This window comes from Epinephelus lanceolatus, chromosome 6 (assembly GCF_041903045.1).
Source record: "Epinephelus lanceolatus isolate andai-2023 chromosome 6, ASM4190304v1, whole genome shotgun sequence".
In the NCBI taxonomy this organism is placed as follows: domain Eukaryota; kingdom Metazoa; phylum Chordata; class Actinopteri; order Perciformes; family Serranidae; genus Epinephelus; species Epinephelus lanceolatus.
In genome coordinates, this window is record NC_135739.1 from 11536528 (window position 1) to 11557234 (window position 20707).

The 20707-nt window shown below is 40.7% G+C and overlaps 2 protein-coding genes across 2 annotated transcripts; both read right to left on the reverse strand.

The window, feature by feature from the left end:
• Positions 1–1207: 1207 nt before the first annotated feature.
• On the reverse strand, positions 1208–9681 carry agxta (alanine--glyoxylate and serine--pyruvate aminotransferase a). The gene is made up of 10 exons (XM_033622174.2): positions 9507–9681; positions 6874–7066; positions 6620–6684; positions 5351–5451; positions 5106–5261; positions 4934–5032; positions 4744–4813; positions 3465–3560; positions 2636–2764; positions 1208–1397 (listed from the first exon to the last, which is right to left on the reverse strand). Exons 1-10 carry the CDS (start codon positions 9663–9665, stop codon positions 1290–1292), a joined length of 1176 nt encoding a protein of 391 aa, XP_033478065.2. The 5' UTR covers positions 9666–9681; the 3' UTR covers positions 1208–1289.
• A 692-nt stretch (positions 9682–10373) lies between these two features.
• LOC117254136 (Allantoinase, mitochondrial) lies at positions 10374–19835 on the reverse strand. The gene is made up of 11 exons (XM_033622170.2): positions 19604–19835; positions 19342–19493; positions 18208–18322; positions 17967–18113; positions 17835–17880; positions 17057–17150; positions 16768–16954; positions 16509–16647; positions 11386–11558; positions 11267–11299; positions 10374–11185 (listed from the first exon to the last, which is right to left on the reverse strand). Exons 1-11 carry the CDS (start codon positions 19748–19750, stop codon positions 11030–11032), a joined length of 1389 nt encoding a protein of 462 aa, XP_033478061.2. The 5' UTR covers positions 19751–19835; the 3' UTR covers positions 10374–11029.
• Between the last annotated feature and the right edge of the window lie 872 nt (positions 19836–20707).

Here is a 20707-nt window from a genome sequence, read left to right on the forward strand (position 1 = left end):
ATAAATTAGTTAAATATAATGAATAAAATAAACTGGGGGAGATTTATAAATAGATAAATAACAATTGTAAAAAAAAAAAAAAGTAAAGTAAAATAAATTAAAACACCAGACATACAAAATTGGAGCAAAAATATCAAGAACCAAAAACAAGGATCACACTGCAAAACAAGAACTGAGAAAAGTCGACACTTAATTCCTTGCAGTTCTGCCAGAGTTCATTTTATTCAGTGACAGAAAAAATTGAAAGTTTTTTATAAACCAGTTTAGGGAGGGCTCACTAATCCTCCACTTGCTACAATAAATATGGTATTTACCCATAAGTATAATTATATTTATTATGTGGGAGACAGATTAAGTCAGATTATCTATATAAAAAAAATGTGAGAGAAATCAAATGTGTGAATGTCATTAATCTTCAGCGATAACCATTTTCACAATCTTTGAGACACAGGGCAAAAAAAATAAAAAAAGCATGTTCTTGATTCTCACCACAGAAGGTACAGGGACGACTCGAATTTAAACCTTTAAATCTAAATCTTATGAATGACCTTAAAATGAGTTTCTTTAACATCTGGGGAAACAGACCACTTGATGAATTTAGAATGTGCCCTGTCAATAACAGATAAGGTCACTGACTCTGGGGCCTGTGTATGTAACCCTCTGTAATAATCATGAAACACCTGAGATGTCAAGATCATAGGAATAAACTTATTACATTTTTTATCATGCAAGTTACACTCCAAAGTAACTAAATTTGGTAATACTGCCTTAACATTAAGGTGTTTTCAACTAGCTGAATCAACAGTAGAGGAGAAAAGGAACTCACAGACACACTTCTGCACGTAGCAACTCCAGAATGATGACGTCAGGAACATGATAAAACAGATTCAAATAAATAATCATAAGAAATAATATTATTGTATAAGAAGGCAGAATGTGGTCTTTCTATATGTGTGAAATATATCTAATGTACCATTAAGAGTGGAATAATCAAGTCAGTTTTATTTAAATAGCCCAATATAACAAATCAAAAATTTGCCACATGGTGCTATACAATCTGTACATCTTACTCACACCCTCAGTGCGAACGCTATCATGTCAAAGTTCCCATGTGTCTTTTTTATTGGGCTGAAAATCAATGAAGGCTTAAAACACAGACCTGTAGCTGACAAAAGGCATTACAGCATCATACAGACGAGACAACTACTGAGAATAAGGGTTTATTTATTACTTCCTAATGACAGTAGAGTTGATTCAGGGTTATCTTGACAGCATCCAACAGCAACATGTTACACTTTGCTCCTGTGGCAGTGTTTCAGAGCATCTTTCAGTGCCGCCAGCACCATGTCAACACTGGCCTTGCTGCTGTTACATCCCATCAGTCCCACACGCAGCACCTAAAACGACCAAGAAAAATTGGAATTTAGGCTACACAGGACTTACCGTAAAAGTATTATTTGCTTAAATCACCGAACTCGACAGGCCTATATTTGGGGCAGGCCTTAAATTCCTTTCACACAAAGCTGTTGCTCAGCAAAGATTGGATATACAATCAAATTGTTTCTTTAAACCAGTATGAATATTACTTGTTTAAAAATGAGGCTTCAAATAATATATCAATTATGAATCATTCACTTAATCTAGCTCCGACAGACAGCACATCAGAGAGTGAGTTATAGTACCCAAGGATCACAACTTGGATTAATTTTTATGAAAAACCCTTTTGATTCACCTTTTTTTTCTGTCTCTCTTGTTTACCATTGTGGTAAATCGGAGCGCATTATTCTTTGGTGCTCATGGTTTCAGTAAACTGAACTGAACAATTGAATTATAGAAAATCTAACCGGGCTAACAATGTGTAGCATCTCCATACTGACGAAAGGTTAAATGTTTTTTTTTGTTTTTGAATGCACGAATTAAACACCTAGTTAACAGCTAGCCTGGTTTTATACATCCAAAGAACTTCTATAAAAATGAACTGCTTGGCAACCAGACCAGGCCTCTAACTGAGACAGGCCTTTGTTAAAATGTGTAGCTACACCAGGCTAGTGAAAGGGACTGGGCGTTAAATTGGGACTAGACTTTTAATTAAAGTTTTACAGTTAACTGTCTAACTTGGAAGGCTCCATCCATCAGGGTGTAGGCGATATGGCCCTAAAGTAATATCACAATATTTCAGCGTGTTTTTGCTATAATGATGTTCTTGATCGTCTTTTTTGACAAACATTTATGACAAAATCACTTGGCGACACGGCGAGAGAGGAGAGGGAGAGACGCTGTGCTGCTGCCAGGGGAGCCGCTGACTGAGTTCCGTCTGAGCAGTAACTCGCTAAAAGAGTCTGTTCATAAAACATTCAGGAGATCAGTTTATTCCACACAACTGAAGCTGCTCCTCTTTTCGGAACCACCAAGGAGTCTGTAATAATCTCGCTTTCAGACATGCTTGTTGTTGCCGTGGGTAACCGTATGGCATCACTATGTCACCAATTCAAAATACTGTGAGTATCACGGTATGAATTTGTCATATCATATTAAAAATGATACTTGTGTTATCATGAACAAGATGACATGGCACACCCCTAGAGTCTATATACACAAACTATTATACAAAGTATTTGACAGATTTTTCTCTTACCAAACCAACTGAAGGTCCGAGTCCTCCAGAAATCTCTAGATTGTGTGTTTTCATGATGTAGGTCGTGATCTCTTTCCAGTCGTATCCATGTGGAGCAACAATAGTGGTCACTGTCGGGAGTCTTGCTTTCTGTAACAATCATTACATTAAAGTCAGAAAATGGCGCATTTGTAATATGATCATCAGGGCTAATTAGATTAGATTCTCAACCAGGGGCCAGGGAACCCTCAGGAGTCCTTGAGGGAGTTCCAGGAGGTCACCACAAACATGGAAGAGAGTTTATTTTCACAATGGAATTTACTGTAGAAGTGAGCCCAGTGTGAGTAAGAGTCATTAGAGTTAATATTTTGATCACAGGTTTTATTTTCTTCTCGGTTATCTGCTAAGCTGTAGCTGACAACTGTTGAATTCTGATCTGAATCAAATCTGAGAACCAAAATCTTGTGTGAAATCTTATTAAAGAGACCTAATGTGTTTTGATTTAGGAGACCTTGACACAAGAAAGGTTGAGAACCACTGCTCTGTAAAATGTTGAGCAGTGTGTCCTAGAGCCCAAGATGACGTCCTAAATTGTCGTGTTTTGTCCACAACCCAAAGTTATTCTGTCACAGCAGTAAAGAAATCAGTGAATATTCACATGTTCGAATTTGGAATCAGAGATTTTTAACTTAATCGAATATGAAATTAGTTGGCGACTAATTCAACAGGCCTAGCTGACATCTTATCAATGAATCCATGAATCATTGCAGCTCTAATGATCATTATTCTGTGTATATTCCTCTACAGGTCATAATAGAAACAAATGGTTGTGATGAAACTTGAAACTCACTTTGTCTTTGACAAAAAGTTTGAGTCCCATGCCCTCCAGACCAGCATGGAAATACTCTGCCACTTTTTGATGTCTGTCCCATGAATTCTCCAGACCCTTTGAATAACACAGAACATATATTTTTTTTCTATTTTGTACACATTCATTCATTCATTCATTCATTCATTCATTGATGGTCATTTGGTCATGGACTTTCTACGTCCACATACAACGTGCAAGGTACCCTGGGTGTGTTGGTTGTTGGCGTTCTGGGACGCCGTGTCAAGTTCTGCCTGTTACATGCACTGTCTTCTTTCAAAATACACTTCCGTTTTCACAGTAAATTCAATGTTTAAATGCAATCTCTTTCAAAATAAAAGCACCACGTTGTTTCCTTCAACAACAAACACACGTGGTTAGGTTTAGGAAAAAAGAACAGTTTGGCTTTAGAATCGTATGGGGTGCAAACAACACTCTCTCCAGTGAAAGTCAGTGTTTGTTGGACCCATCCTCCTGTCCCCCCCAGCTGGACTTTAGCCACCTTGACTTTTGTCGTTGTCCTGCTGCATTTCCCCCTGACGCCACAGGGCCCCATCAAACTATAACGGCAACCAGCCATGTATCATGCTGACGTTAAAGGACTTTTGTTGGTTTCTGACACTGCAAGTTACTGCCCAAGTGCCCAATAAACGATTGCTAAAAGAAGAAATACAGCATGATAAACATGTCATGGTGTAGATGTAGAGTTAAAAGCATTTACACTCAGTTAAAACCAGATCTGAAATAAGGCATTTAAACAGACATAAGGGTGGCAGGTGTCCAAGTTTAAGGTCTTAAGGGGGTACTTGGTCTGCAACGGTGGTTGAGTGGGTGGAGCATGTCAGGTGGTATCCACATGAACGCCAGAACCAAAGGTTTCTCAGTAGAACGATGCATTGGAACAAAATAATCAAAGTTATTCACTTCACCTGTCAGTGGTTTGAATGTTTTGGCTGATCGGTGTATATTGTACATATCAGTTCTAAGGATGCTAATCAGGGTTTCTATGGTAATACTAAATGTCTACAGCTGTGCTAGCAACTCTTTGAAACAAAAACAAAACTCATTTTGCTTGCATTTCGGCTCTGTCCCAAAGCAACAGCTAGTTAATGGTTAATTCATATTGATGCCTTGTTCTGATATTTTGTCTTTGGCACAGAGAATGGTGTATTTCTGTCACTGTGTAACCTGCTCAGTGGTACAGAACTGTTAAAGCTCCAACAGATACAAGATCAAACTATTTCCGTCAAACACGTCCTACCTCTTCAGCGATCACAGCCAGACTCTCCCTTAGAGAGTAAAACGCAGTGACTGGACCTGTGTGGTGATATCTGTCGTGAGGAAATGGAAGACACAAGGCAATTGTCAGACTTTGCACAAGTACGGCTAAAAATGAGAGCACAGTTTGAAATCTAATCAGTTTCTGTGTGCAGTGACAAAAGATGTCTTACACTCTCGACGGCTTGCCATCACATCCCCAATAGTTTGCAAGCCAGCTCAAATCCAAGAAGAATGACACAGGCTTTGTCCTCCGGTTGAATATTTTCTGACTGATGACAGATTAAACTTTAAATACACAAGTAACATATAGTTTGAATTATCACTTGTATATAGATCTCTCACCATGCTCTTTCACTGAAGGAGATGGGCGCTGTGCCCGGAGGAGCATTCAGAACCTTCTGGGAGCCTGTGTACAGGATGTCTATCCCTTGCTTGTCCATGTACAGAGGCGACCCTCCCAACGACGCCACAGAGTCAACGAGGAACAAGCAGTTATACCTGCGTGCACAAGTCATGACACAGCTGTTATCTGCCCTTCCTTTTGTTACAGGTGTGACGATGTCAGAGGAGCGAGCGCTGCGTCTTACTTATGGCACAGCTGACCGATGCCATCTAAAGGATGCAGGACTCCTGTAGAAGATTCTCCATGTGCGAGGAAGAACAGCACTGGCCGGTGTTTTGACAAGGCCTGCAATGACACAACAGTATGATCACACAGGGTACAGACAGAATTTATTTATTTAATTCAATAGTTCAGTGTCTAAGTTTGAATGCCCATTTCCAGACAAGGAAATATACGCAACACCTCTACACATGGAGAGATAGAGAGATTTATAGCAATGCTAATACTTATACTCATACTACTACTAATAATAATACTCATATTAATGCTAAAAATACTTATTTGTTTCGGAGAGAAATATTATTTGTAATATAATAGATTTTAGAGGGAAGGTTTTCACCATAAACCCCCTTTGGGTTTCTTACTTCTGCACAATCCCTGCCATGTTTATTTTTATATACTTGTTTTTAATCACATCTTGTGTGCTGCTAAAATTTAAAATCAAATAATGAATAATTGTGAGTTTTCAGTAAATACTGTAGTTTAAGTAATGGAGAAGGGGACGGACATGTAGATATTAAATTATGTTTATTTATGTTTATGAGAATTTATATATTCATTTTATTTGTTTTTTATTTTTATAAAGATTTTTTTACATTTTCAAAATAAATCTAATTAATCTACTACCACTACTACTACTACTACTGATATTTATTATTATTATTATTATTATTATTATTAATATTAATAATAATAATAATATTAATAATAATAATAATAATAAGTATTATAATAATAATAATAATAATAATAATAATAATAATAATAATAATAATATTGTTGTTATACATTAATAGTAAATCTAAGTTAAATAATGAATGTAAGTTTTTTTGGACATGTAAATACTTGATGTTTAATAAATGATGTTTATTTATGTTTATAAGAATTATAAGAATTATATTGAGAAGTAACTCTGGGATAACTGCTAATTTATTAGTTATCTTATTTATGTATTTTAATTTTCTTTTTACCTGTTTGAAAGAAAAATGATTAAAAAAACAAAGATAAAAATGAAATAAAATGGAAGTTAATCGTGATACAAAAAAAAAATCTAAGAAAATGTTTATTCATAGTAAGTAAATAAATAAAAATAAAATACTATTTAAAGTAAAAAACAAAAAGGATATAAGAGAAAATAAATGATGACATATTTTCTCTTAAAGGGAAGGTGTAGTTTGGTTAATTTGACTGAATTCATTTAAGTAACCTGATAAGTGGAGAGTCAGAGTGATACCTGCTCAATTTCTGCATTAGTGAGGAAACCACCAGGGGGCGCCACTATGGTGTTTACTCTGGCACCTGTTGGGTTAACACACAAGATATTCTGTTTGTGAATCGCCTCAGAATCATGTTTATTCCATCAGTTACTGATTTGAAAGGAGAGGAGTGACAATGTGATGTATTTTGATTACAGTCAACAAATCCCATGAAAATAACAGAAAAATGTCATTTCTTGTTGACAGAAAAATACAGAGCACCAAGCCTTACCTATCCTCTCAGCCATATCTGCTGCTCGCTCTCCCCATATGCCGTTTACTGCCATCAGTACGCTCTCCCCAGGCTCCACTGCGTTGAAGATGGCACACTCCATGGCAGTGTGGCCGGTGCCGCTCACCGCTAAAGTCATGTTGTTCTGAGTCTGGAATATGTACTGGATTCCACTTTTGATGTCATTCATTATCTGTAACATAAAATGAGCAAACACTGTTGAAAGAGATTAAATAGAAATATATTTTCTCTGCAATACCACCATGTTTCCTGTAATGAGGGGCAGACTGAGCGAACAAAACACAGGTCTCAATCTGTCCGATCATGAGGGAAAATAAATCAGGAACATTTTTGATAATTGATAATTGAGACCAGAGCTTTTGTTTGGTAGAATTTTTTGAGTTCTCCTTGCTATCTGGGATTAAATATAAAAAGCTAAACATTGTCTTTGAACAGTAACAAAGTAGTTTTGGAATGAGATGTCCTCATATGGCGACAATGGGTTTATTTAATGGTCGCAGGTGTGTAATTAAGAATAATAATGAAGAAAACAGTTTTTTTCAATGCCTGAACATTGTTGTGCAAAAACAAAGTTGCAAACAGTGCCACATTTGTTTAGTGTTTTTTAACTCTATGGCTTTCGGGTCACTGTTCAAGTCTAAAACTGTTCATTTCAGTGTCAGGTGATAGTGGTTTAAGGGTGGTTTAAACCATGTTTTCGTCAGTCTGACGCCAGAAGTCTCTGACCAAGTGTCACCTTTCGATGACTTCGGAGTGAGAAGTAGAAAATCAATGCTTTTCCTATTCTGTTCAACATGTGGCAGAGGGCCCACCAAGGAGGTTTTTAACAGGAGCTGAATTATCCACAGAGGTCTCTTCCTCTCCAAAACAAACAGACCAGGTGACCTAAACCGGTAAAACCACTGGATAAAACAGTTTCACATTTTTCCAACACTGTCATTGTGTCGTTGTGGCCGAACAAAAAAGCATAATGCAAATGTCCCTAACTAGAGCCAGTGTTTGGTTTGTCTGCTCTGGGCTGCTGTAGAAACATGGCGGTGAACATGGTGATCTCCATAAACGAGGACCCGCTCCCTGTGTAGATACAAACGGCTCATTATAAAGTGAAGAAAACACAATGATTATACACTAAAGAAAACAATATATGCCCCTAAATCCTGCAGTACACAGCACACACATTATTCCTGACATTACACAGACTATATGGTCTGTATTTTAAAAAATAAAAATCCAGGCCTGAACCTGGTGGGTAAGGTCAGGCCGAGAATCAAAGCTCTATAGTGCATTAAAAAGTTCAATATTTCCCTCTGAAATGTGATGAAGTAGAATTATGTAGTGGCATAAAATGGAATAGTCAAGTAAAGTACAATTACATCAGAGGTCCAGTGTGTAGGTGACAGGTGGATTGCGCCCTCTGGGTTGGGAGAGAGTTACTCTTGCTCACGAGTGAGGGTAGAATGGAGCGTGAGATGGATTGGCGGTTTGGCACAGTGTCTGCAGAGATGCTGGTGCTGTGCCGGACCATTGTGGTGAAGTGAGAGCTGAGCCGGAAGGCGGAGCTTTTGATTAACTGGTCCAGCTACGTCCCAAGCCTCACCTTTGGTCATGAGCTCTGGGTAGTGACTGAAAGAATGAGATTGCAGATAGAAATGGCCAAAGTGAGACATCCGGAGGGAGCTTGGAGTAGAGATGCTGCTCCTTTGCATCAAAATGGGGTCAGTTGAGTTGGTTGGGGCATCTGATCAGGGTCCACCTGGGTGCCTCCTGTTAGAGGTGTTCTGGGCACGTCCCACTAGGAGGCCCCAGGGCAGACCCAGAACACACTGGAGGGATTACATATCTCATCTGGCTCGGGAACGCCTTGGGGTCCCCCATGAAGAGCTGGAAAGTGTTGCTGGGGAGAGGGACGTCTGTGATGCTTTGCTTGGCTTGATGCCCCTGCGACCCGGCCAGACAAGCAGATAAAAATGGAAGGATGTTTTTGTTTCTTTAGAATGAGCTGTTTATATCTAATGAAGTCTGCCATGTTGCTAAAGAAGCCCAGAACAGACAAATCAAACACTGGCTCTGGACAGAGCCATTGGTGTCTCAGCGTGGGCCACCGTAGTTCACAGCCCCTCTGCGACAAGTGTTGGAAAAACACTGACTTTTTTTTAAATGTGAAACTGCTTTAATCTGTGTTTTTACTGGTTTAAATCACCTGGTCCGTTTGTTTTGGAGAGGAGGAGACCTCTCTCGGCTCCCGGTAAAAACTCCTGAACAATGAACATTGAAGGAATATTAGCCAGGAGAAGTTTTAGCTGGTTTCAATCTGCCCACCTCACCACTGGATGCCACTAAATCCCCCTTAATCTCACACACTGGACCTTTAAAATCATACTTAAGCACAGCACGAGTAAATGTTACTTTCCAGCAGCTTTAATTGCTTTTCTGTGCACAATGTTGCAAACCACTGCAAATGTACAATGTTTTTGTTTTTTTTTTAAAATATATGTCAGCTAATTAAAGATTGGGAATGCAAAGTGAAAACTTTATAATCATTCCCAAACTCCCCCATCATAATGTGTAAATAGTTCTAGTAGCTAGTCAGGCTCCATCTTGCACTGATTTACCTCAAATATCTCTGGATGCATGTGTCCAATGACAGGGTTGGCCCCGGCCTCCAAGATCCGTGGAGGAACGTTGGAGGGTCCTGGTCCGAACATGTGACGATGAGGAACCACCATAGACTTCAGCAGGCATTTTGGTGGAGGTATGAAGACGGACGACATGTTCCCAGCAGATTGACAAACGCAGTAAAACCACAAACAGCTGTGGAAGCAGGTCAAGTAAAGCCTGAGCTGAGCACACCCCTCTGTCTGACCAGTGAGGTCTTTCCAGAGATAAGGAAGTCACCCAACATGTCCTCATATGTTAATCATTGACTGCAGACTCTAGAGCGCCAGGCTTTTGCCCTGGTCACAGCATTACAGGATGTGTTTGCTACAACTCAACGCTCTTGTTTGCCTACGTCATAACTCAGGTTAATGTACGTTCTGATTAGGTACAGTTTATATGATTTATAGATTTCACTTGGGAATATTTGGACAGTGTATGTATGTATATATTGTGCCCCTGAAACTGTATATTTTAAGCCAAAACATGATCTTTCCTAACCATAACCAAGTTGTTTTTGTGCCTCAACCTAACCGAACATTAACCACAGTTTTTGAGATGCAAAGTTTCATTGTATCTGCTACATAATAACGTACATTTGGTTTGCAAAAACATACAATACCAACATTTTTTCTGGTGTTTGGGTTGAGAACTGCCCTGCGCATCCAGTCTAACACTACTGATGCTCATATGGGCAAGTGTGATTTGACAAAAAAGGAAAGTGAGTCCAATTTCCAATGACAAAACCCTGAAATACTCTGATTTAAAGACAATCAAAAATGTGTTGTGAAGGTGTCTCAAAGGCCCCCAAAAAGAAAGCACTATTTAATTAATATGTTTATTATTAAAAACTTTGAGACTAAATTTTCTAGGGTGTCTAGATCTATGATGACTGTCATCTGACTCCAGATACAAAGACTTATATGATTGCATGTCCATAAGCATGGATGGATTACTAACCAGGCCCAGGGGCCCAAACTGTAAGAGGGGTCCCCTGACCTTCACCTGCAAAATATCACTCAAATTAACATGTACAGACCAGGAAGAGATTCAAAATGACAACAGAGAGACATACAGGGACAAAAATAGTAGAAACATGGGCAAAAACTACCACAAAAAGACACAACGTTACCTCAAAGATACAAACCAAGAAAAAGCTGCACTACAACTACAAAGAGATGCATATTTTTGCAGAGGGGCCCATTGTCTCATAATCATTAGTCCATATGCTGTTCTGATTAGATATTGTGAAGATGCAATCAGCTTATAATGCATTTTATTAATTATCTTCACAGAATATTTATCTCAGGAGGTTATATTGTTTTCTGGAGGTACTTCTGAAATCGAGGATATTTTAAACAAACCGTGATGTAAAAATTTTTAAGATCATGAAATCTAATAAAAAGCGTTCAGTGCGAGAGAATTGAGGAAAACACCATGGTGCACTGTTACAGATTCACATGACACTCAGGTAAGTTTATCACAGCTTGTTGTCGTTGTGCTTCACAGCTGAGGAGATGAGGAGATGCTTCCCTAGAGGCTCGGGGCAGAAGGAGCCTTCTCTGAACACCAGCCGCCCCCTGACGAGGGTGGCACACACCACTCCTTTCAGTGTGATGCCGAGGTAAGGCGTTAGCTGCACACACACATATCATCATAAGCTCAGCCATATCAAAAAACTTTACATCACATCTTTTGTTCATTTAACGTGCTTTACCTTGTTTTTATGATGTATGCTTGCTTCTTTAATCTGTGAAGTGTGACAAAAAATGAAATCAATACATCAGTTTTCTTGATTTAAGGTGTTTGTTGATGTCATATATGACTTTTACTAACTTTAAATTCTCTTTCTGGGTCCCATATCACCAAGTCAGCATCATAGCCGGGGGCGAGGCTGCCCTTCTGGTTGTCCAGCCGACTCAGCTGGGCTGTTTTCTGGCTGAGGAGTCTCACCACGTCAGACAGCTGAAAGCCTCGCTTACTGGCTGAACTCCAAAACAGAGGCAAACCTGCACATGTTAAAGGTGGGTGAAGAGATTAACAGGCTGTGTAGCACCAATAATGTCATAATGTTCTGAACATGTGTAAAATTTGCACTTAACCTGATCAAAAATGTGATAAAACCCAATAATGTAATTACTTGACCAATAATGCAACTAGAAAAGTGCACTGAGTAAAGGGCAGATGTTACGCAGCTGCCCGAAACAACCTTGAGGCATTTCCAGCAGATGTGCCACAGCGTGTTGCACACAGCAGATTGATTTCTCCAGCTAACAGGTGCTGTACATGAGGTGCAGCTCAAGCTGCAACCACTGGGGGTGAAAAATGAAGCCAACACAGAAATGCCAAAAACTGCAGTTCCTCTGATGGCCACTTGGGGTTGGCCTCAAGAGGGAGTCAATCCCAATAGACCCTTCTATAGCCAGCATCATGTGGCAAAACCTGCCTCTCCACCACAAGGCTGTAGGATAGGAGTCTTAAAATGTGGTCTTGTTGTGTTATTGGGAGCCAGAATAGAAGGAGTCATGGCTCAAAACCAGCCGCCACTGCCCGTCAACAAAAACAAAGACAGCTATGGTTAAATGTGATAAGACCAAAGGACTGGACGGAGGCAATCATCAAAAATGCTCACATGTGCAGCACACACTTCATATCAGGTTAGGGAAAAAGTATTTCCTGTTCTCCATCAGAAACTGGGGAGGTATTAAGAGGAATATTTGATTTCTCTGTGATGCTAATTGTTTAGCTAACGTTAGATTTGATAGCAAAGCAAACTGGAGGAAATCGTTGAAGTGTCGTCCTCCTTTGTAAGATTGGCTTCCTGTGACATCATCCATCCACTGAGTGAGAGCATACGAGTCGGCCAGTCTGGTCCCGTTGGTCAGTGTTTACTTATTCATGTAACACTCGTGGTGAGTGAGTGACCTGACACAGTGTGTTGGTAAATTCAGTCTGAGGGCTCATTTATGCTCCCTTTACGTACGAAAATGTATACGTCCGTTTCAAACGATGTTACCGTCACTGCCCACATACTTCCATGCGCCCTTTACGTTGGCATGGATGTTAACCAATATATCCACCAGGAGGCAGCCCAGCGTCAAAAGTTTATGACAACAACAAACTCAAAAACAAACATGGCGACTGTGGAGGTGATATTGATAATGTACCTCTTGTATAAAAGACAAAAACAGAGGCAGTGTTGTAGGAGGCGGTGGTCGGTGAGGCCGTTAAATACATCCGACTGGAGGACGGAGAATTCTTTTCTCTAGTACTGCCAATGAGAGAAATTGAATTGTTATTTCTTCTTCGTGTCTCACGAAAGCTACGTATCGGGTAGTGACAGCAACACTGCCCCCATGGTTCCCGGTGGTACTGCTCCGTTTGGCCCGTATCCATAAGCTTTATGGAAACGTGCAGAAATACAGACGAAATGAACGCGGAGCACAGACAGAAGGCTCCGTCCGTATCCTGATCCGTATTTAACGTTGAGCATAAATGAGCCCTGAAATGAGAGCCCTGTTGGTCGAAGAAACGGAGCGAAAATTCCTTACTGCAGAAACTCCTATCAACAGTTCCATCTTGGCGTTTTTTAAATGTAAATGTTCCATTCACGAGGCCGAGCAGCGTCGTCTTGTCTGCCTCCATCAAGCGACAAAGCCACTGTGGCCTTCAGTGACGCACTGGGTCAAAGTGCACCACGGAATGCAATTAATTAACGTTTTTTTTTTTTTTTTAACGGGTTCTTTTTTCTGTAGTCTCGCCACCAGACAATCAGAGATCTCCGCCTTCTGATAGTCTGGGGACACTCCTTTCTAAAGTGTGTTTAACACACCGGAGAAAACGGCCGGCAACAAAGCAACGCCTCTTGCATTTTTGAAAAGGACACGCCCTCCCGGAAATGTGCGCTCCCCCTTTTCTCGTCCGCAAGGAAACAAACACACAGAGAGCTTAAAAATGGATGCAGAGAGATTTAACTCCATTTTATCAAACGTGTGCTCAGTCCACAAGATTGTGGAAATGAAGGACTTACAGCCACTTTGTTTAAAACTTTTAACGCAGTTGGACTATGTTTACAAGCACAAGAGTTCAGCGAGCCACCGAAGGACCGCCCTGCAGATGTACTATTGGTTCTGCAATGTAGGGAGTTTTTTTAAACTCTGAAATTGTATCCGCCCATCTAAACACAAAATCAGGGAGAAAGACATCAGTCTTTAGTTAAGCAAAGTGTCTAAAGACTGACTTGTGAGTCTATTTTTTCTGTGATTTAATAAATTGAAATGAAGGCGAGTTATTTGGCAGCCCTAGTTTGAATTTTTAGAATTTTTAAACACTGACTTTAATGGTTTTTATCACTATTTTGAGGCCAAGACTCACTCAACTAATAAAAATGGACACTGTAAAGAATGTTAGTTTAGAAACATCCTGACAGTTTTAAGTTGAATGAAACATAGCGTGTCCAAAATGTTTGTCTTTTTTATGTTATGCTTTCTCTTAATTGGTGAAATATATATTTTTAGGAGCATAGTTAAAAAATGGACAATGGACATGAAATGTACCCCCATTTATAGAATGATCCGGGTGCAAAGACATTTTCAGGAATTATAACATTAGTTGGTGCTACAAAGCCTACAGAGGACTGAGCTGACACCATCAAATACTGATGAGGTTTTACATAGCTTGTTTCTGGCTGTGGATCAGACTGTTCCTGGTGTCAGACTTTGACCGCTTGCCCTCTTTGTCTGAACAGTAAATGATTGCTCTGTTCTCTAAACTTGTGCTCAGTTGCTGTTTACCTCTCTGTGAACTTTGCCCGCTGTGGGAGACTGTCAGAAGGATTTACGGGTGAGGAGGAGAGAGAAACTAATCCACTTAAAAAGGGAAATTTGCATTTAAATTCCCTGTAACATTGCACAGAGCAGGTTTAAGTTGTGAATTCTAGCCGGTGTCTCCTTCAGCTGAACAGCAGAGAGGATTTGTCATGTCGAGACAGATCCTGGAGCTGCTTCATAGACAGTGAATAATGTGAGAACTGCCATGACTCTGACAGCAGCCTGTGATGCTAGTGCTTTATCCTATTCACAGCTCACAGCCCTATATTCAGATATTAAAACACTCATTAGGATGTAAATTCACAAACAAAATCTGTACAGTAAGTGATAGAGGATGTAAGTGTCACCTGATGTCTCTTAAATCACTCCTCAGTGAATATAATTCAGTCAGGATACTGTTGCATTTAGACGCTGATGAGGGAATGACCTTTGACACAATGTTGAGACAGAGAATGTCATGTAACACATATACTCCCGGGGGTGAGGTAAGCTAAAATGTAAAAATACCTGAGATGGGGCCAAGTAACAAAGTCAAAGTCAAAAGTCATGTCCCAAATCAAGCCTGACACGTACCAAGCACCAAACTTTAACTTATCCAGATGTAATGCCATTTTAATAGTGGTTGAAATTACATATACATTTTCCAAAAAATCGTGAATGCCTTTTTAAAATTTGTATTTAAACATGTTTACTGGAATTTACTACGTCTCCGTCTGTAATTTTCGACCTGCACGTTTTGCATGCTGCAATTAATTTTTTGTTGACAGCCACATAGTTTTGAACAAAATTATCTTTGGTATCCCTTTTTTTTCCAGTAATGTATCATCAGTTCTTCGTGGTCCCTCCTGCACTTTGATTGATTGGATGCTGATTGGTTCAAACAAAGTGGATCATCTGGGGAATTAAGTGCTGACTCATTATGAGTAGTGTTAATGTTAGCTGATTCAGGAAATGAACTGATTTGTGGAACACTTTTTAAACGACATACTTTTTAATCTTTGGGCTTGAGGAAAGGTATCAAATAGAGCTTTCAAACCAAAATAAGATTTATTTGCAACTAATATACAATTATTCCCAGTCTGTTTACCACCCAATTAAAAAAATAAGTAATACACCCACTTTATTTACAGTCCAAATTCCAAACAGTGTTACAAAATGAATATGCCTCCCCAAACACAACCTGTCCTCATCTATATATCTGTCCTTTGATGCACCCTGCTTCCTGCTGCAGTGATGGAAAGTAACGACACCACTGTGCTTTTGAATGTCTCCTCTCACTTTACAAAACTCCCAAATGGCTCAGTTGACAAAACAAAAGTAATCTGCACCTTGTGTCAAATGGAATCAAAATATCACCCAAGTACTTTGAGTTTCCACCAATGAGCTGGGCACACAGGTACAGCTACTCAGACTGATGTTAGCTGGCAACCACATTGCCACAGTTGGCAAAACAGTATTTTGGAGTGAACTAATCGTCATAGACCTCGGGATGAAACTAAACTGAAGAAGTTAACTACAGTGCTAAATGGGTGGAAACTGACTGCAGACCAGTCAACATCTTGAAAGACCCGGGTCTAAGAGACGACCTCAGGGTGGCATGTAGCCGTGGTTTCAAGGCCACACTGTTGTGGCAGTGCAGTGCAGATTTGAATTAAATTAATATAAAGGTCAAGATCGTAAATTCAGTTTCTTTGCATCCATTTGATTTTCAATCAAAACACTTCACCTTGTTAATATGGACTTCAGAACTGTTTTGAAATGCAGAATTATGGAATTTTAAACATTCAATTTGACCACGTGCGTCACATCCACTTCTCGCTGCTGCACAGCTCCACCCTCTTGTCTGAATATGGTCACTTCTGGCTCCAACAATCCAAGAAGGCAATGGCCAAAATGCCAGAGGCTTCAAGACGTGAATCCACAGACCAAATCCATTTTGCATTTCACCAAAATGGTTGAAACAAAGCTATTTATGGATTTAGGGTGTAAAATTACGACCCCAGGTCACTGAAATAAACATGTAATGTTATGTTGCATTGAGTTTTGCACTTATGGAGCTAGGATTACAGTTTAATTGTTGCTCCACTTGATAGAAAATAATAAAAATGTTTGTCACTAGTCTGTAGTTACCAAACTGTAGAGATGAAATTCCTCCCCAAGCCTCAGTGAAGTCTCCGTTCTGCAGTTTCTTCAGATCAGGGGTGCAGGGGGAATGATCGGACACCACCATGTCAATCTGCCCAGCTTTCAGAGCGGACCATAACTGCTCCTGTGGCAACAAAATCAACCATCTACTATGATCAAAGAATGATAAAGCAGGTACAGCCCACACTGTTCGGCTCACGCTGGAAATAGTCAGTCCACTGAGCATCGTTCAGCGTCTGTTCACCTGGTTAGCAGCTCCTCTGATGGGGGGGCAGCACTTGAATTGTGTGGCCCCTGCAGGTATGTTCTCTGCACACAGGCTGAGGTAGTGGTGGGTGGTCTCCACTGTCAAGGGCGCTCCGGCCTTCCGTGCTTCCTGGATCAGTTGCAGTGGCTTTGCAGAGGATAAGTGAACTATGTGGCACCGCACCCTGGAGGAGAGAGAGTTAGCTCACTGTAGCATCTACGCTACAATTACAACCAGAACGATCCACTATGATGTTATAGTGATTTGTCACCATGCTGAGTCTCACTGGTACTGGAGGCAGAGTTGTGTGACGGTGCGAATTGCCTCTATCTCCATGATGTCTGGTCTGGACTGCAGGAAGGTGGAGTACTGGCAAGGGTCTAACATGGGAAAGAGTGCAAAAGATACTGCAGGAAATACCAATAATGACAAATTTGTAGTTGATTTTCTTTAAGGATATGTTTGTTTTTTTTCCAACCTGGACCTATTTTCTCATGTTTTTGTGGCTTAGTGACTAATGAGAACAAAAATCTTTAAAACAGGTCTAGTATTGAGAGTGCTGCAGCCAGCAGCAGCAGCCAGGCTGCAACGTAACCACTCTGGGCGGGTTCACACATCAATTTATGTCCACCAAAAGAGCTTGTTTTTGCCACTGAAAGCCTCAGATTGGTATTATAAGTGACTGACAATTTATGGAAAGGATCCCTACAGAGATAGACTTCTTTGTTATAGAGTAAGATCCTTTTTATTAAACCAGAAACAGCCCCAAAACTGCCATCAACCATCCTACCAAACTCCATTTAAATAAACAGTAATTTTATCGTCGTAAAACACATTTAATTCACTGTCAACATAAAACAAAATGAAGCTCACAAAAATCCTCTTGGTTCATCTTTCCACTGTTCCAACAACCACCAGCTCTGGTTTGGTTGAAATAAATCTCTTATTCGCCCAGTAAGATGTAAAAATATGCTGGCTCTGTACACGCTAAAATTATTGTTTGTTTAAATGGAGTCTGGTGGAACAAACAGATGATTTGTTGTACGCTGTAAAATTATTTTTACTTCCATTCTCTTCTGTTGTCGGCTGAACATCCCTCTCTGCATGAAACTAAAGGAGACACAGCAGAGGGTTTTTCAGTTTCACGACTTCAAACTTTTGATGTGTTATCAAAGATGCTGCAGGTGGTGAGTTACCAGCAGGACACTTCCTGTGCCTTGCAGCTGCTTCATGGCTGCGTGTAGATCAACGTCCGTCACATGTGGGAATTCCTCCACACCACTGTGGATAAGGAAACACTTGAAGCCAGCCACTCCTGCCTGGATCATGGGCCGAAGCTCCAGCTGTAAGGAGAACATCCGTTGTTTGTGCTTGCCTGTAATTCAGCACCATCCGGCTGAGAATGTTTTCATTTTCGTCCAAGCTGTTGCACTGTACCTGATTGCCAGGAATCACACCTCCCCAGAAGGCCGTGTCCACAAAACACTTCCCCGTCGCCTCCTGCAGCTTCTCGTGAAAATTTCCAAGAGTGGTAGTTGGAGGGACGCTATTTCTGTGGGAAGAAAGAACGTCGCTGCGGGTGATTTAAAATCTAATGTCTCCAAAATATTACTTCCCATTTGTCAAAACCACTACCATGTACTGTAAGTGCAAACATAAAAATCCACAAAAACTTAACTCTCAGATCCGTAGTATATCGGCGACTACTGTGTTGATATTACTTAATAACTTTTTGCATAACAACCACTTTCTGTGGCACTATCCCTGGTAGAAACACAGCAGGGGGTCACTTTAAAACAAACGTATGTGCCACCAACGCTGCTAGAAATGAGCGATGGGTTGCTAATAATCTTTGTTTGTTGGTCTCAAACAGTGATCTATAGATGAGGTTCGTTTTTTTTTTTTTTGTTTTTTTTTTTTTCGTGTGTGTGTGTGTGGGGGGGGGTGTTATTGGGTTCAATGACGAATCGCATTGGTGATTTATCGCATCACGGATATTGTAATGTGGACCCAGAATAGACTCAGCAGATATAAAGTTTGGTGTAGCCATAGCAACAGCCTTTATAAACAAGTAGTGATGTGATGTTCGTGAACGAGCTGAATCTTTGAACCGGCTCTTTGAAGTGAACAAGTGAGCAGCTGCACTGTCTTTCTCCCTCCCAAACTAGTCTCTCTCGACTTGTTCCGGATCAAATAATCTGAAATTAATGGATACAAAGTAAATTAAAGCAAAAAACAAAGAAATTAGGACTCGTTCACTCTAAAGAGCCGGTTCAAAGACTTGGCTCGTTCGCGAACGTCACATCACTAGTAGCTTTGCAGCCATCTCACTTGTTACACCATCCACCGTCTCCTCAAAATGACAGTCAGCTCATATATATGTATGAAACATACAAATGCAACATATCCATGGTTTGCAGAAATGTGCATGTCATTTCTTCTGGTGACTGGGCTGGGAGGACAGTTATCTCCCATTCTGTTTACGCTGCAACCTTTACCCTCTACCTGTGACCTTGTGAGGTCAGACAGTGGGTTTTGATTGATTTGGAGAGGGGAAACTCTTCAACTTACAGCGGCATGTCCACGATGGTTGTCACCCCTCCTGCCGCAGCAGCCCTGGTGGCGGTCCAGAAACCCTCCCAGGAAGTGCGGCCTGGTTCATTCACATGAACATGGCAGTCTACAACGCCTGGCATCACCACACTGTCGCCCACATCCAGCACCTGCCATCACAGCCGGGTCACAACACCGTGGTTTAGTGCACATAGACGATTAGGAGTGTTAAATCAATGCATATGAGCTCATAAACAGATACTAATGAGTGCCAGCTTACCTCACAGGCAGCAGCTCCAGAAAAGTCTCTGTCTGGGAGTATCTCACGGATCTTTCCATCCTTAATTACGATGACAGCAGGACGGATCTCGTCACCGAGCAGTACCCTCTTACTCCTCACTGTACTTACCGCTGATCCAAGCTCCATGTCTGTCTTTACTGATATAATGAGTGCAGTACAGTCCACCAACTCTGCCTCAGTGAACTATGCAGGTCAGTGGCCCAGTCTAGTGCTCTGGCACCACCCCCTGCTAAACAGTCCAAAGGATAAACATGTTGACTCGTGCTGTCTGTGTGACATGGTGAATTTCAGATCCAACCATGCACAGCAGCTCACAAAGAAGTGCATTAGAGTATTGATTAGATGAAGATAGGAATATGATCGCATAGCAGAGACTATTGAAATGTGTAAGAACAGTGAGGACAGGGTGATATGGCTGCAGTGTGCAGGAAGTTTACAGAGATACTAACAAATGGCATCTTTGAGGTTTATTCCTGACTTATCCCAAGTCGTCACATATCGCCGCTTTGTCAGTGGACTTTCACATCTACATATTATGCGCTAGGTGTCCTCCTGCGTCTGCTGTTGATGTTCGGGGACACTGCAACCAACGCAGAGACATCTACAAAAGCACATGGTTAGACTGGGAAAAAAACCCATAATAGTTTGACTCTGCATTCATATGAGAAGTGAACACCTGGAAAGTCTGGCGTTGGTTGAACCCCTCCATTGTGACAGGTGCCGTCCAGCCGACTGGTGGCGTATCATAACACCTCAAAAGTTCTGCCCAGCAGCGTATCGTACTGCTGTGAAAAGTGGCTTTTGGTGGTTGGTGTCTGACACAGAAATCACTGACAAAGCAGCGGTATGTGACGACTTTGGCTGGTTTGTGATGCTGTAATACACAGTGTGCGGACAGCAGTGGTGGAATGTAACTGAGTACATTTATTAAAGTACTGTACTTAAGTACCAATACATTCTCACTCCGACCTCGTCACATACTGACATTTGGTCATGGACTTTCCACGTCCACATACGACATGCAAGGTTTGCATTGGCTATTGACATTCTGGGACACCGTGTCAAGTTCTGCCTGTTACATGC